The sequence below is a fragment of the Trichosurus vulpecula genome, chromosome 9 (genome assembly GCF_011100635.1).
Source record: "Trichosurus vulpecula isolate mTriVul1 chromosome 9, mTriVul1.pri, whole genome shotgun sequence".
Classification (NCBI taxonomy): domain Eukaryota; kingdom Metazoa; phylum Chordata; class Mammalia; order Diprotodontia; family Phalangeridae; genus Trichosurus; species Trichosurus vulpecula.
Window position 1 is genome coordinate 189,848,888 of NC_050581.1, and position 16,448 is coordinate 189,865,335.

The window sequence follows — 16,448 nt, forward strand, 5'->3', positions numbered from 1 at the left end:
CACGTGCGCACATTTGTAGGGACATTAAGAGGCTGACAATACCCATCATAGTCCTGGCACAAAAGATGGAGAATTGTAAGTGCTCAGAGTGGGGTGGGACCTAAAGCTCAGCTAATCCAATCCACACCTGAACTTTCCACTACTGTGGAAGGAGTGCTGGACCTGGAGTCTGGGGCCCTGCATTCAAAACTTGGCTCTGCCATTCAGTTACTGCCTGCCTGCTTGACCTTGGGCAGATCATGTAATTTCTCTGATCCTCAGTTTCCCCGTCTGTCAAATAGTAGGTCATTTTCAGCTCTATATCCTAGATCCTAAGTCACAACCTTTCTGAGCCTCAGTTTCCTCTTCTGTAAAATGAATGGGCTGGAAACTCAAAATCTCTGATTGCACCAACAAGAATTCATTCTACAGCCTCCACAACAAGTACATTGTGACGTCCCTGGCTCTCGTGGGCTATTTTCTGTACCTGTCTGGGGTCTGTGAGCTCAGTTGTTTGGACAGAAGTGTTAACGAGGCCAAGGTCACAAATGAAAGTCTCAGGTGGTCCAGCTGCCTTCCCTCGGAGCCACGTCCAAGGGCTGTAGCTTCTCTCCTAAGCTGGCTGCCTTGTAGAACGTGGGTATTATTCATCACCATCATTACTGTTATTATTATTATTTCACAAGAGGGATCAGGTGACAGAGTGGCCCATAGCATCATGGATGGTTTAAAAGAAACATTTTCCTGTTCCTGGAAAGAACATCTCAAAGCGTGCTCCCTTCTGTCAGGGGACTTAGCTTGTACACCAAGGCCGGCACATTGCATTACAAATGATTCAAGGTGAGAATCTGAGCATCGAGTATTTATGCTGGGGCAGAGGTGGCACTTTCACTCCTCTCTGTTCCATTCTCTCTTCCCCTCGCCCATGGCTGCTCCAAACCTCTTCTCAAGGTGCCCACCTTCCTTCACCCCCACCCTCTCACCTGGTCTCCTATTTTACCAAGAGAACAGAGGTGACTGGTGGTGAGCATCTTCTTTCCTTCCCTATGTCTTACAAGCCCATCTTCTTCTTTATTTGTCTCTGATGGCCTTTCTCCTTGCCAAGGAATCCCCTGGATGCCTCCTTTCCCCTCTTCCCCTTCCCAATCCATCCTTCCTCTAACTCTCTCATCTTCACTCTCTTGTTATCGACTAGTCCCTTTGCTGCTGCCTACAGACATGCCTCAGTCTCTCCATCCTAAAATACCCTCACTAGCTCCCGCCACCCCTGTATCATCATCTTACCTATCTCTGTGAAACTCCTTGAGAAGGCCACTACTTCTCCTTTGTCTCCTCATTCTCTTCCAAACCTTTTGCAGTCTAGATTCTGCCCTCATTGTTCAACTGGACCTACTGTCTCCAAAGTTACCAATGATCTCTCAATTATATAATAACAATAGCCAGCATTTTACAACATTTTAAGGCTTGGAAAACTGTGCAAATCTATTTTCTCTTTTCTGGTCCTCACAACAACCCAATGAGGCAGGTGCTATTATTAAGTCCATTTTAAGTTGAGGAAACTGAGGTAGACACAGGTTAAATGCCTTGCTCAGGGTCATACAGCTAGTAAATGTCTGAGGTCAAATTTGAACTCAGGTCCTTATGACTTCCTGTCAGCCCCCATCTCCTCAATCTTCTCTGTCCATCTGCAGCATTTATGTTGACCATCCTCTCCTTCTGGAAACTCTCTCTTCCCATTGGGTTTTTGGGATGCTGATCTTGTTCCCCACAACTTGGAATGCCTTTTGATGTATTTGGTACACATGTTCATATGTGTCTGTTGCCTCCCCCGATAAAGTGTAGCCTCCTCAAGGCCAGAGACTGTTCACTTTTGTCTTTGTTAGTCCTTGGTTCATGGTTGGTGCCAAGGTGTGATAAAATGGGTTCTCAAAGTCCTGAAGTGTCTCTGTCTCTCTCTGAATGCATTCATGTAAGCACCCGTGTAGTGTCCTTTCTGGGCTTACCCTTCAACCACCTAAGCCCCACAAGGTTGGCTCTTCAGAGGGAAGTTGTGGGCTTCTCCCATCAGACTTTGGGAGGAGCACCCTGAGGGTTGTGGCTTCTATTATTGACCTTCATGAGCCCCCATCTCATGTGTCTCCTCTAAGATCAATTAGCCAGTTGACATTTTCTCGGTATCATTGGGCCAGTTAATATCAATTGGCTTTCTACAAAGGTGTATCAAGGAAAGAAATGATAAAAACATCTCCTCAAGCTGGGAATTGCATTCTCTCCTCTGCATACACACAGTCAGTCTCTAGGCAGAGTGGGCTTAAATAATGATAATGATGATGATAATGATGATGATGATGATTAATAATAATGATAATAATAATAGTAAACCTATTGAAGCACAGATGCAGGGAACCCATGTGCCTGATGGGTACCTTGAGACTCCTGGTCCCTGAGAGTCCTTCCCCGCCTTTGAAGGGTTCCCACCAATTTTTCTTTGGGCTGCATTGTACCTCGTTTGGCCAGGCTAACTCTCTGTAGAACTCAGTTTTGGGCTGTTGGGTCAGTCAGCTGCTGGGCTGAGTCAAGGAGGTTATCTGGTAGTTGTTTAAGCTCCTCACCAGACTGGGCTGCTGTTGCCCCTGACTCTGGGACTTTCGTTGCTGATGAGACCTGGGATGACTCTGGTGGCTTTTCTTGGGTCACTGATCACCTGGGTGCTTCCTTATCAGGATACTCATTTACCTAAGCTCAGAAAATTAGAATGACAAAAGGGATAAAAACCAAGCACTGTGCTTTCCCTGGGGCAGCTAGGTGGTTTAGCTGATAGAACCTGGAATCAACAAGATCTGAGTTCAAATCTAGTCTCAGAAGCTTACTAGCTGTGTGACCCTGTTTGCCTCAATTTCCTCATCTGTAAAATGAACTGGAGAAGGAAATGGCAAACTGCTCCAATATCTCTGCCAAGAAAATCCCAAATGGAGTCAGGAAGAGCTGGATGCTACTGAAGGACAATAACAAAATGCTTTCACAGCCACTCCCCCATGGCCCCAACCTGCCACAAGTGGTCTTGCTCCTTGGAAGATGCCAGGAGAGAGCACACAAGATTGTTTGCTTCAAGTTAACCTCTACTCCATCCAGCCCCTGAGTCAATAGCCTGTCCAGCTTCTCAGACCAACTAGAAAGCCTTTCTGTATTGCGTAGAGACTCATGGCTCCTTAATCACTCATGGCTAGAAAGTGATTTCCTTAAGTTCCAATATTGGATTGAAAGCAGGCAGGGGGTTTTGTACATGATACAGGGACCGAGCCCTAATTGGCCAATGTTACATTACATAATATATACATTTTATATATTCATACAATATATGTACATACACATGTAAAGACAGAAATATATCCATCCATATATATATATAATATATATGTATATATACATTTGTGTGTATGTATCAGCATGGGGAACTCCTTGTATGAGGACTCCTTCCCATAATGCAAGCACAATTCATGCATAAGTATTAGCATTATGTATGTAATATGTGTGTGTATATACACATCCATATATACTCACATGTGTATATATACATACATATACATAGTCATGTGTACATACATATGTATATATACACACATACACAGATACATACATACAAACAAGCCCTGGGCACTTCTCTGAGACACCTCGAGGTCCGGGGTTAAGCTGTTTCCCTCCTCCCTTCCCTCATCTCTCTTCCTCCTCTCCTCAAATTAAGAACAAGCCCTGGCAATACTTACATTTGACTGGCTGAGTCTTTTTCTACCCTGTGTGGGTGATCATAGCTCTATTTAACAAAACCAGTGGCTAGGGCTGCTTGCATACGGTGACTGTAATGGGAAGGCAAGTGTGAAGAATTCCATTCCTTGGGGCAACTGGGTGCAGAGACATTTTCTTGTCCCCACACCTCTGTCTTCTGAGCTCCTCCAGTGAAAAGCCATGGGGCTCTTTCTTTAAATCACCCTCAGCCCAGAAATGAAGCACAAACAACAGGAAGCTGGAGACGTTATAGAGCTTGGAGTGACTGTAAAAGCACAGTCACTTAATTGGGAGAGCGTTAAAAATAATAATACCACCCCCCCCCCCTTTTCCATACCTCTCTAAGTCTCATTTGAGCTTAACCACAACTACCAAAGGCAGGCAGGAAAGGCATCTGTAGTATCTCCATATTACAGATGAAGAAACTGAGGCCCAGGTGGGTTGAATGACATGCCCACAGGTAGAGGCCTGCTTAGTTTCACGGTAGTTCCTTGGAACACAGGCTCCTAAATCTCACCTGAATGGGACACCTGGCATTTATATAGCACTTAAGTCCAATCCCTCTTTATAGATGGGGACACTGAAGTCCATCACATAGCTAGTAGGCATCAGACGTACATACAGAGAAGCCAGGTTCTCTGAATACGCAATCTGTGCTCTTTCCACTGAACTACCCCACCTAATTCCACTCTGCTAATCAGGTAGAGTACCTGCCACCCTCCCCTGCCTTTAGGAGAGTAATCAAGGACAGCAGCAATTCAGGAGAGTTTGCAGGACCCTGTGGTGCAGCAGAAAGGGCATTGGTGGGCCTGGGTTCAAATCTGGACTCTGATGCCTGCTCTCTATAAAACCTTGGTCAAGTTAGTCCCCGCTTTGCTCCTTGGTTTCCTCATTTATAAATGTGGGTGGTAGACTTCCTGGTCCCTGAGGTTCCTTCTAGCTCCGACTCTACAACATTATGGGCCTCAGTTTTCTCATCTGTAGAATAAGAGAGGTGGATTAGATGACGTTGAGATGCCAACGTTTAGACTGTGACCACAGAAATAGAAGCATCTGTGAATTTCTTACGCTGGGCTCCCTCATTTCCCTTCCTTCTTCCCCTAAGAATGGATCCTTGGTATTCCCATAGCTTCTGCCCAAAGAGATAGTAAATTTTTGAAAGCTCATCACACAGCCTCAGGAGCTGAAGGACCTTGAGAGGTCATCAGCTAAAATCTAAGAGTGTCGAGGAAGAGCGGAGCAGAGAGGAGGCCATCCTTTTCATTTCTCAGAGCTGGGCCCATCAGTATGCTGACATGGCCATAGGCGCCACCACGAATTTAACACATTAGACCCAGTTTTCAAGCACTAAGTTCTGGTGTTGGGTTTCTCCTAAGCTATTTATCTATATATTCCACCAATCTAAATTCATCTTCCTTGACACCTCTCCCCATGAACTCTTTTCTGATGTGTGTTTATGTTTTTTTCCCTACAGGAGAAAATATAAGAAAACATCCCAGAGGTAAGAAGGTCTCCCAGGTGAATTGGGAGCATTTGGGGCAGTGTTTGCCTGCTGGAGGCTTTGTCTATTCAGCAGGAGAGTTTTGTCTGGGCATGATTGGGGGAAGTACTTTGGCTGTTAATACACTGTTTCTTGGTCCTGGCTTCCTGCGTGATCTGTTTTGTCATCATCTGCACTCTAAGTAGCAACTGTGGACATTGCATGGCTGAGTCAGTGGACGTCTTCCTGGGAGATTAGGGACTAGGAGGAAACCCATGGGTTAAGAAGTCCTGTTGCCTTTCAGTCACTTAACAATATACTTGACCAAAGACCCATGGAAGGGAACATATGGTGAGCTATAGTTGTCATGGCTCCCATGCCTTTTGGATTCTTGTTTTCATTTGCCTCAGAGTTGTATGTCTAGCCCCCAAAGAGAAAGGTATTTTCTTTGGTGTTTTGCTATCTTGCTTGGTGCTCCACAACACTTGGGGACTTTTGATCAGCTCACAGATGATGATATTACTTGCTGATGCCGTTTTGGGAGGGAGAATTTAAAGTGAGCAGACATTGGTTGGGACCACATCTTTTTCTTTTTATGTCTGGATCTGTGATATCAGCAGTGTGGGAAACCCCAGCTTAGAGTGCCCTCCCACCTCCACTGATGCAGATCGGCATCAGAGTTACCTGAAGCATTGAAAGATGGAGGGATCCAGCTGAGGTCTTATTGCTCATATATGTCAAAGACTCATGCTTGGACTCAGGCTGAATCTCTGCCCCTCACCTCATATTATCTCTCCTTCCTGTAAATGCCAGAAAATATGAATGGCTTACGTTTCTATAGCATGTCAAGGTTTGTAAAGTGCTTCACCCCAAGAGAGTTAGTGCAAAGGTTGCTGTTCCCCACCTTAAAGATGAGGAAATGGAGGCTCAGGATGGGGAAGCACCTTAGGCCAGATCCTATAGGTCAGGATAAGTGGCAGAGCTGGGCCTTGGACTAGGCAGTATGATCCCAAGTGTGGTTCTCACTGCGCCATCTTGGTTAGAAACCAATTTGTACAGGTCTATGTATCTCTCTCTCTCTCTCTCTCTCTCTCTCTCTCTCTCTCTCTCTCTCTCCCCCCCCCCTCTCTCCCCCTCCCTCTCTTTCTGTTTCACTCTCTCTCTCTGTCTTTCTCTGTATCTCTCTCTCTCTCTCTCTCTCTCCATGTGTCTCTGTCTCTCTGTCTCTGTTTCTTTTTGTCTGTCTCTGTTTCTGTGTATATTTTTATTACATATAAAAACAATTTTAGCACTCTTTCTTTCAAACCCTGAGTTCCAAATTCTCTCCCTCCCTTCCCCCTCATTGAGAAGGTGAGCAACCTGACACAGGCTATACACGTGTAGTCATACAAAACACATTTCCATGTTAAATCATGCTGTGAAAGAAAACACAGACAAAAAAACTCCAAGAAAAATTATCATATGTCTAAAAATTATACATGGGTATATATATACGTATTCATATTTATGTATAAATGCATATCCACATACACTGTTTTTTAAGCAACACGGGATAATAATTCCATGCTTGCAACACATCTCTGTTTCTGTCTCTCTCTCTCTCCCCATTTGTATCTAAGCAGTGATGTACAGAGGAAATGACACTTGAAATCAGAATACCTTGGTGTTTCCATAAATATATATCTGTGTCTAGGTCATTTTATGTCCTCCCACCCTCTCTCCCTTTTTCCTTCTCTTCTTCCCTTCCTTCCTTCCTCCTTTGGACTCTGGTTCTTCATTTTCACTTGGCAAGGTGGGGAGGAAGCGATGATTGATGCAGAGTGATTAATGGCTGGGCTGCCTGTTTCCCAAGTAGGCACGGCGTGTTGATGCCTTGTCTCCTGTATTCTGCTGTTGGCACTGATTTTATTATTATGTTCATTATAGTTTGGGGTACTTGAGTGGCCTTCTGATCTCTGAGATTTCCCACAATTATTCCCTTTTTTAAAAATTTTTTGGCCAGTTGCCTTTGGGGAGTTCTTCGCCTATTTCCAAAAAGCATGTGTGTGTTAGTGGCCATGTACAGTGCATTGGGTGGGAAGTCCTCCAGATAAGAGAATGTGTACATTAAGAAGTATCATGTGAGTTGGAAAAGGCCATCATGCTTCTTCCTCTTGGAGTCTTCCAGCCTCCTTTTTGACTTGGGTATGTTTACTGCTCTTTTAAGTCTTGCTTGATAATTGCTATTCATAGAGACTATGATCAACAAGCACTTATTATGTACCTACTATTTACCAAGTGCTAGGGTTGTGCTAGGCATTAGCGATGCAAAGGCAAAGAAGAACTTCTTAATTGCTGTATTTGTCTTCTAGTCCCAGTGGCCCAGAGGAGATGTACCAGAGACACCCTGAACACAACAGTAAAGTATAGAGTTGACTTAACCTAAAGATAATAGATTTAGAAGTTGAAGGGGCCTTAGAGGCCGTTTGGCCCAACCCATTCACTTTAAAGATAATGAAACTGAGACACAGAGAATTTAAGTGACTTGCTCAGGGTCACACAGCTAGAGAGACTCTGAGGCAAGATTAGAACTCAAGTCTTTCTGACCTCAAGTTTACCACTCTATTCACTGTTGTCATTATTCAGTTTTTCGGTTGAGATTTTCTTGGCAGAGATACTGGAGTGGTTTGCCATTTCATTCTCCAGCTCATTTTACAGATGAAGAAACTGAGGCAAACAGGTTAAGCGACTTCCCCAGGGCCACACAACTAGTCCATGTCTGAGGCCAGATCTGAACTCCTGAAGATGAGTCTTCCTGACTCCAGGCTCCAAGCTCTGTGCACTATGGCGCCACCTAGCGACCCCACTCTATTCACGAAGTGCTTCAATTCATCCTCTCATTTGAGACTTAAGTTCCTTATTTCACAAAGGCCTGGGAAATGTGAAACTCCTAGAGCTTTGGTCAATCAGACCATTGTAGGACTGCCAGAGTTGGACTTGTGTAGGCTGTGCATTCTCAATGCACTGGGCACCGGTGCCAACGTTTGGTCCTTCTTTGATAGGTTCCCCCAAAGAAATAAGGTCTCAATAATATCAACAGCAATAGCTGGCATTCATGTAGCACTTTAGGGTTTGCCACAAGGTTTGATTCTCACAACAACCCTGGGAGGAAGGCGCTATCATGGTCCCCATTTTCCAGATGTGGGACCTGAGGCAGACAGAGGTAAACGACTCTCTCAAGGTCACCAAGCTAGTAGGTGTCTGAGGATGGATTGGAACTCAGGACTGAGTCCTAGTGCTCCAGCCTCTGCACCACCCAGCTGCCTGGGCTTGCCTTTTGTTGACTCAGTGTGTCCTGTTCTACTCGACCCCTCTGCTTCCGTCCAGGAACACCAGTCTGCGGATTTCCTTGAGTTGGGCTCAGTGTTTAAGTCCATTATATCCAGATCAGAGCTAGCTAATGCAATTGACATCTGCTAATGGGTTTCAACAATCACATTTGTGGATCATGGTCACGTTAATCTCATTTTCTCTAACAAGAATCATCTCCCAGCTGAGGTTCCAAGGGCGTGTTGTTTCCCAAGACAGGCAGTCATCTACACTAGTGGTTTTGTCTTTCGTGCTGCCATTTTGGAATGGGGTGCAAGTCAGGGGACCTGCCCGGGGAGCTTAATTAGAGATGCTGGGCTCCAAAACTTGGTGGTGGAGGCTTTGCTCCAGGTACCAGAACAACTTGGGTTGGATTATCCTTATGCAAGCAACTGCAGATGAGTCACTAGACTGTGATGGAAATTAATCATTTGGATTGGAGGGCAAGTCATTCAGGTCATCTGCCACCCTCACATCTCATAAACTTCAGAGAAGAGAGGTTCCCATTTACTTCAGTCTTGTTTTATATGGAGAAAAGTAGATAGGTGAGAGGGAGATTTAGAAGAGAACCATTTAATAATAATAGCTAACATTTACATGGTGCCTACTGTGTGCCAGGCACTGTGCCCCATGTAGAAGGTAAGCCTCTTGTGGGCAGGACTGTGTTTTTGCCTTTGTATCCTTAACACCAGCACATGTTAGGTGTTTAATAAAGGCTCCTTGGAAGGAATTAGAGTAAGAGGAATGGACCATTTTTCCTTGAACAAAATATGACTACATTATGTGTCCACCCTATGTTTTGGTTTAATGGTGGAGCTACATATGTGCTCCTGTTCATGTCGTTGGCCTTCTTCCTGTCATGTCCATCCACACCTAAACCATCAGCTGTCACTCAAACTCTTGTTTTGTGGCATGCTCCCCTCCTCATGAAAGATTGCGATCCTGAAGATGAAGCTGAGTGGTAACAGACTCAAGCAGCTGAACCCATTTGGGGCCTTGCTCTGGTTTGTTCCCTAGTTCTGCTGTTCTTCTTGGATGTCTCCTTACCCCTCACCAGGCACAGGTCTGACCACATCACTCTTTGCTCAGAGAAAAAGCTACAGGTCCTTCCTCTAGGAAGTGTCCTCTAGGGAATAATATAAATGTTTCTCTTTGACTTTCTAAGCCTTTCTCAAACTGTCTTCAGCCTTTATCAAGCTGTTTTCAGCCTCTCTTTCTAGCTACTTTCAATTTCATCCCTGTCACACACTCTCTCTCCTGGGCACACTGGCCTATTTGCTTTCCCTTGTATACAGTATTCTATATGCCTTTGAACAGCTCCCTTACTTCTGGAGAGCTTTTCCTTCTCACACCCATTGTTTGGAACCCCAAGCTCCAATCAAGGCTCACCTAAGCTGCCATGTCCTATAGGAGGCCTTTCCTAATCTCTCCAGTTGGTAGCATCCTCCCCAATTCTCCAAATTACTTTGTATTTAGCACGTTGGTGTGAGGCAGTGTAAACTCAAGTGTGGACTCTGTTTACTTATTGAGATTCAAGTTAGGTGGCTTTGTTTTTATGGTTCAGTGGTAAACTGGGCAGTTGAGAAGGGATGCTGGTAAGATGTCAGAAGAACAGTTCCAGATGCATGGATTCTCAGTATTTGGAGGGATCTTGGGGCAGTAGAGTCTATCCCACAGGTGACTAGGAATTCCCTTGACAACATACTTGAAAAGTGGTCACATAACATTTGCTTTTGAAGACCTCCTCTGAAGCGGAGCTCACTTCCTCCCAAGGAACCCCATTCTACTTTGACATAACTGATTGGAAGGAAGCTTTTACTTTTTAAAAAAATAACCTCAGGCCTAAGCTTGCCCCTTTGTGACTTCTACACATTGCCCCTCATTCTCCCTTCCAGGCCCAAATAGAGCAAATCTAATCCCTCTTCCATGTGATACTTGAAGACAACCATCATGGCCTCACCTCCACTATCCTTTCCCAGCTCCTTCAATTGCTCATTATATGCATAGACTCCAGATCCTTCACTACTCTAATTTCCCTCCTCTGGGTATTCTACAGTTGATTAATGACCTTCCTAAGTTGTGATGCTCATAATACACCAGAGGCGGTTTGACCAGGGCAGAGTGTTATATAATTATGAATTCCCCAATCCTGGACATTATTCCTCTCTTAATGCTAAACTAATTTGCATTGGCTTTCTTGGCTTGGCTCCCTGTTGATTCATGCTAGGTTTGCCTTACACTAAGCCCCCCATGGGATTTTCCAATGTACATCTATCTAGATCTAACCCAACCCTATCTTGTACTTGTGAAGTTGATTTTTTGATCCCAAGCATAACACTTTACATTTATCCCTAATGCATTCATTCTGGTTGGTCTTGTCCCAGTGTCCTGAGCTGTCAAAATCTTTTTGACTAATTGTGAAAAAAACTGTGGAGATACAGAATCTGTGTTCAGTAAGATTTGGAATCTATATTTTGCTTTTGTGTGACAGGATACATATTTATTCAAATTTTGTTGAGTTGTTATTTCACTTTCTGGACATATTTATTGACCTTCAAAAGCTATTTTAATTAAAGAAAAAAATAAATCTGCCTGCTCCCAGTGTAATTATTATAATACTTGCTAACGTAATTGGAAGACTTCCCGTTTTCTCAGAATTTAATAAGATACCATGCAAATCTCAGTCTCACAGGACAGGGTGGCATCCTTGTGATAACACTGGATTATACTTGGGGCTTTAATGGAAATGTTTCTTCTTTCTAAGAGCAGAGTTTTAGCCAGAAAATATGTAACAGGTGAGACATTTAAAGTCATCCTGGAGGGTTCATTCTTCCTCTCACTCCTCCCCTCTCTTCGCCAATCAGATACCAAATCCTGTTGACTTGATGTCTGCCACATCTGTCCCATCCATCCCTTCTCTGCTCCCTGCCTGGTTCAAACTCTCAGCACCTCTGTCTTGACTAATAACCCCGTAATTGATCTCCTTGCCCCAAGCTTCTCCCTCTCCAATCCATCTTTCATGGTGCTGACAAACTGATATTACTAAAGCATAGGGCTTATGTGTTATTTTCCCTTTCCCCCAAGAAGTTTCTGTGGTTGCCCATTGCCTCTAGGATTAAATACAGTATCCTATCTTTGATATTTAAGGCTCTTCTTGATCGTGGCTTCGGTCTATAAGATCAACCAACCAGTCCATAAGCAAGCATTTATTAATGACTGTGCACCAGATATTGTGCTAGGTGCTGAGAATTCAGATACAAAAGGGTAACAGCCTCTTCTCTCAAGGAGCTTACATGCTACTCAGCATATTGTCAGATAAATAAATATGGGGCATATGAAAAATAAATATGCAGTGATTGGGAATGAGGCACTAACTGATGACATCTCAAAAGGCCCCTTGTGTGAGGTGGCATTTGGGATGAGTTTTCAGGGAGCATAGGGGTTCCAACAGGCAGAGATAGAGTGGGAGATATTCCAGGCATGAATGATCTCTATGCAAAGAGAGAGAGGTGGGAGATGGAATGATGTAGACTGGAAACAGCAGAAAAGGCCAGGCTGGTCAGAGCATAGAGTGTGGAAGAGGGAGTTATAGATAATCAGTCTAGAAAGATGAACTGGGACTAGGTTGTGAAGGGCAAGCAAATGCCTTTGTATTTTATCCTAAAGGAAATGGAGATCCAGTGAGGGTTCTTGAAGTGAGGTTTAATATGATCAGACCTGTCTTTCAGGAATATCAACCAGGCAGATATGTCATGGATAGATTAGAGAGGGGAGACATTAGATGTGGAGAGAAACTGGTTAGGAGGATTTTGTAATAAATAGTCCAGATGATAGATAAAGAGAGTTTGTATTAGGGTAATTATGGCATGAGTAGAGAAGAGGCCAGAGGGATGTTGAGGAAGTAGGATCAATAAGACTCAGGCAAATTATTGACTATGGGGTGAGGGTCAAGGATGACTCTGAGGTAGTGAACCCGGACTCCTAGAAGAATGCTGGTCCCATCAATAGAAATAGGGAAGTTAGGAGAAAGGACAACTTTAGGGGGAAAGAGAATGAGTTCTGTTTCAGCTTCGTTGAGTTAGAGATGCCTATGGAACATCTAGGTAGAGATGTCAAGCTGGCACTTGGCAGTGTGGAACGGAATGCGAGGAGAGAAAAGAGGTCTGGGTATATAAGATAAGGAAGTTGTCTGCACAAAGACAGTAGTTAGATCCATGGGATTGAGGGGGTTACTGAGAGAGAGAGAAAGAGAGAGAGAGAGAGAGAGAGAGAGAGAGAGAGAGAGAGAGAAATAGAAAGAGAGAGAATAGAGACCAGAGGAGAGGACCCAAGGTAGATCCTTGGAACAAACTCAGATAGGGGGTGAGATATAGAGAGTGCTCTTACAAAGGAAGCAACAACAACAAAAAAGAATTGGCCAGGTTAGGTAGAAAGAGAATCCTGACAGAGCAGTGCTACAGAAGCCGATGAAGGAATGGTTTTTCATACAGGCGCAGTAGTTAGGAGGGTTCAGTACCATAGAGCTAATTTTTCTAGTCACGGGGGATTGAAACCAGGCTGCCCGGCAGGTGAGCCTCAGGAGAAAAAGCCCTCAGGAGCCTAAGGAGAAAAGATCTGTGTATCTGTAAGTACCTCCCTTTACTTCTATTCTTACCAGGTCTCTGTAGGTAGCTCTCTGTATTCCAAGCTCATTGCCTGAACTCAGGGCCAGTTGGTGGTTGTGGTAATGGGAACAGTCATTTTTTCCTTTTAAATACTGTTTTATTTTTTCCGACTACATGTAAAGATGATTTTTAGCATTCATTTTTAAAATAAAATTTTGAGTTCCAAATTTTCTCCCTCCCTCCCTGCTTCCTCCCTAAGAAGGTAAGTGATTTGATATAGATTATATATGCAAAATCATGTAAAACACATTTTCATGTTAGTAATATTGTGAAAGAAAAAACAGAACAAAAGAAAAAAACATGAAAAAATTAAAGAAAGTGAAAATAGTTTGCTTTGTTCTGCATCCAAACTCCATCAGATCTTTCTTTGGAGATGGTTAGCGTTTTTCATCATGAGTCTTTTGGTATCATCTTGCATCATTGTATCGCTGAGAAGAGCTAAGTCAGTCATAGTTAATCATTGCATGGTGTCACTGTTACTATGTACAATGTTTCCCTAATTCTGTTCACTTTGCTTTATATCAGTTCTTATAAGTCTCTCTAGGTTTTTCAGAAATCTGCCAAGGAGTCTTTTTTTAATCAAGAAGGTCTAACCCTGTTAAGAACAGGAAGCTGCCTTTTCCATTAAGTATATAATTCAGTGCTGTCTTCTTTCCCATGACTTATTGTTGAGTCTGGAGCTGAGGAAGTGAAGGAGGGGTGAGTTTTTATAACCTCCCCACTCCCAATTCCAAGTAGCTAGAAGATGTAGCTAGAAGCTTTGAGTGCCAAATTAAGGCAGCGGTTCTCAAAATGTGGTTCTGGAATCCCAAGAGGTCCTAGGGGGACCCTTCAGCAGGATCCACAAGGTCAAAATGATTTTCATTATGATTCTAAGATAGTTTCATCTTTAACATGGCAAATATCACTAGGTATAACCCACATAAATAAAAGTTCTTTGAAGAGGCCTCAATAATTTTTAAGAGTATAAGGAAGCTCTGAGACCAAAAAGTTTGAAACCCGGTGAACTAAGGTATTGTTAAAGACAATTAGGCAGCTGGCTCCTAATAGACTTAATTCTGAATCTTTAGGCAGGATCATGGTATGAGTAAGAGAACTCTCTTCGTGTGACTGGATGGAAGAATTGATTTTGGAATGTCAAAGCCAGGCAGTAAAGAGCAATTCTCAGCTTCAGCCAAGGCCAAAAAGCAAGCCATTGGCTCCGTAAGATGCATCGGTGAGGTCTTTCTTGGGAGTCTCAGCTCCAAGTGCTGAGATTCTCTCAAGATCTAGGGGAGGGTTGATCTAATTTTATAAAATGTACCCAACATATTTCTTTAGACAACCAGGCAAAATTTCAGGGGAAGACAATTCACCATAGCCCCTTTACAAATACTTCAAAAAGTAGTGAAAAAACTTATTATTTTGGAGTGGGCTCGGAGGGTACCCGATTAAGCTTTGGAAATAGCTCGATACTGATGTAGGGTCCGCATTGAGCACTCAGCTCACTTTTGACTAAGACTTTTGTAATTTCACATAAATGACATGGAACTAAAAGAAGAAAACATAAATGGGATTATAGGGCAAATATTAAGGGACATCTGGGCAAGAATATTGATATGACCAATGAGTGTTTTATTAATCAGTGGACAAGTATCTTATTAATTTCCTATTATCTGCTAGTCACTTTGTTAAGCACTGGGGATACAGAGAAGGACAAAAGATAATCCTTACCCTCGAAGGACTTATAGTCAATATATCCCAATTTGAAAAAGGGCAGTTTGGGGCAGTTAGGTGGCACAGTGAGTAGAGCACTGGCCCTGGAGTCAGGAGGACCTGAGTTCAAATCCAGTCTCAGTCACTAGCCACATGTACTAGCTGTGTGACCTTGGACAAATCAATTGCCCTGCCAAAAACAAAAAAAAAGGCAAGAAAAGAGAAAAAGGGCAGTTAACGCAACAGCTCAAAGCTGAATACTGTTAGGGAACATTATGGGTAAGGTACAATAAGGTAATTTTATTGTGCTAGGTTTTAAACCACTTGGTCTGACCTTCTGAAAATCTTGGTGTTTTCCATGTCACATGTTTGGCCTTAGCTGAAGATGATACCAAAGTTCCAACAAAATTGATTCAATTGTTCTGAAGTAATGTACATGAGGGGGAAAAATCTCCCACCACCATGTTTTTCTGTCTAAAAGAGACTATTTTAGTACTTAATAGCTCCAAATCCGTTGAAACTGTGAGTCAGTCACACACAAGTGCGTAACCATTTATGCATAAAAAGTAAATAATGAAAATAGACTTAGAGGAAAAATTCTCTGTATTTTTCTACACTCTGTGAATTAGCTGCTTATCTCTTTTTCATGGTGCCTAAGCTGGGTAACTGATTTTCTCTACTGACCCGTCTCAAAATCTTTGAATCAAGTGGACATGAAAGCAAAGGCCTGCTTACCTGGAAATAAGCATTTTTAAGGGCATACTATGTACCAGGCATTGTGCTACACATTGGAAACCAAATGCAGGAAGAAAGACAGTCTACCCTCAAGGAACTTATATTCTAATAGGGGAAGGTCACAAATAAAGGGAGGCTGAAAAGGTTGGGGGAGATAGTTCAGGTTGTGGAAAGAACCAGCCAGTCAGAGGAAAGGGCTACAGCAGTGGTGCATACTTCCAGAATGAGAAGTCCAGGGGTGAAGTGAACTTCCATGGTGAAGAGGTTTCTGTGGCATAGTACAGAAAGTTGGGAGAGTCAGGAGTGCAGCCTATCCTGACCAGGAATTTTTTTTTCTTTAGCTGCCTCCAAGCTCTGGGCTGTGAATCCCGGATGACTCATGGTCCCACCTTTTTCTTCTTCCTCTTCTTTAGCTTCTATGCTCCTCCCCTGCTCTTCCCATTTCTCTTGCCTCCACCTATCCCACTTCCCCCCACACTTTGATTCTTAAAACCAGATTTTAAGGGCAGCAAAGGGACCTCAGCAGCCATTCAGCACCACCCTTGGGTCTGATCAAGAAAACCCATCTCCAACAAGGGCCACCCAGCCACAGCTTCCTTCCCTCCAATGAGGGACAGCCCACAGCCTCCACAGGCAGCTTGCTCTACTTTGGAATAGCTTTTGAGTTAGAGGACCTGGGTTCAAATATCTCCTCTGACATGATCTCTGTGATCTTAGGGGAGTTACTGTAATCTTCTTGGGACTTGGTTTCCCCATATATAAAT

At 43.4% G+C, this 16,448-nt stretch overlaps 1 protein-coding gene across 3 annotated transcripts in view; it reads left to right on the forward strand.

Moving 5' to 3' along the window:
• The window catches only part of PDE1C (phosphodiesterase 1C), a 289,616-nt gene that overhangs the window by 16,654 nt on the left and 256,514 nt on the right, over window positions 1-16,448 (forward strand). For all 3 annotated transcript variants that reach the window (XM_036738403.1, XM_036738404.1, XM_036738402.1), the window contains one exon: window positions 5,237-5,263. In XM_036738403.1, coding sequence (XP_036594298.1) covers window positions 5,237-5,263 — 27 coding nt within the window. The remainder of the gene's footprint in view (window positions 1-5,236; window positions 5,264-16,448) is intronic.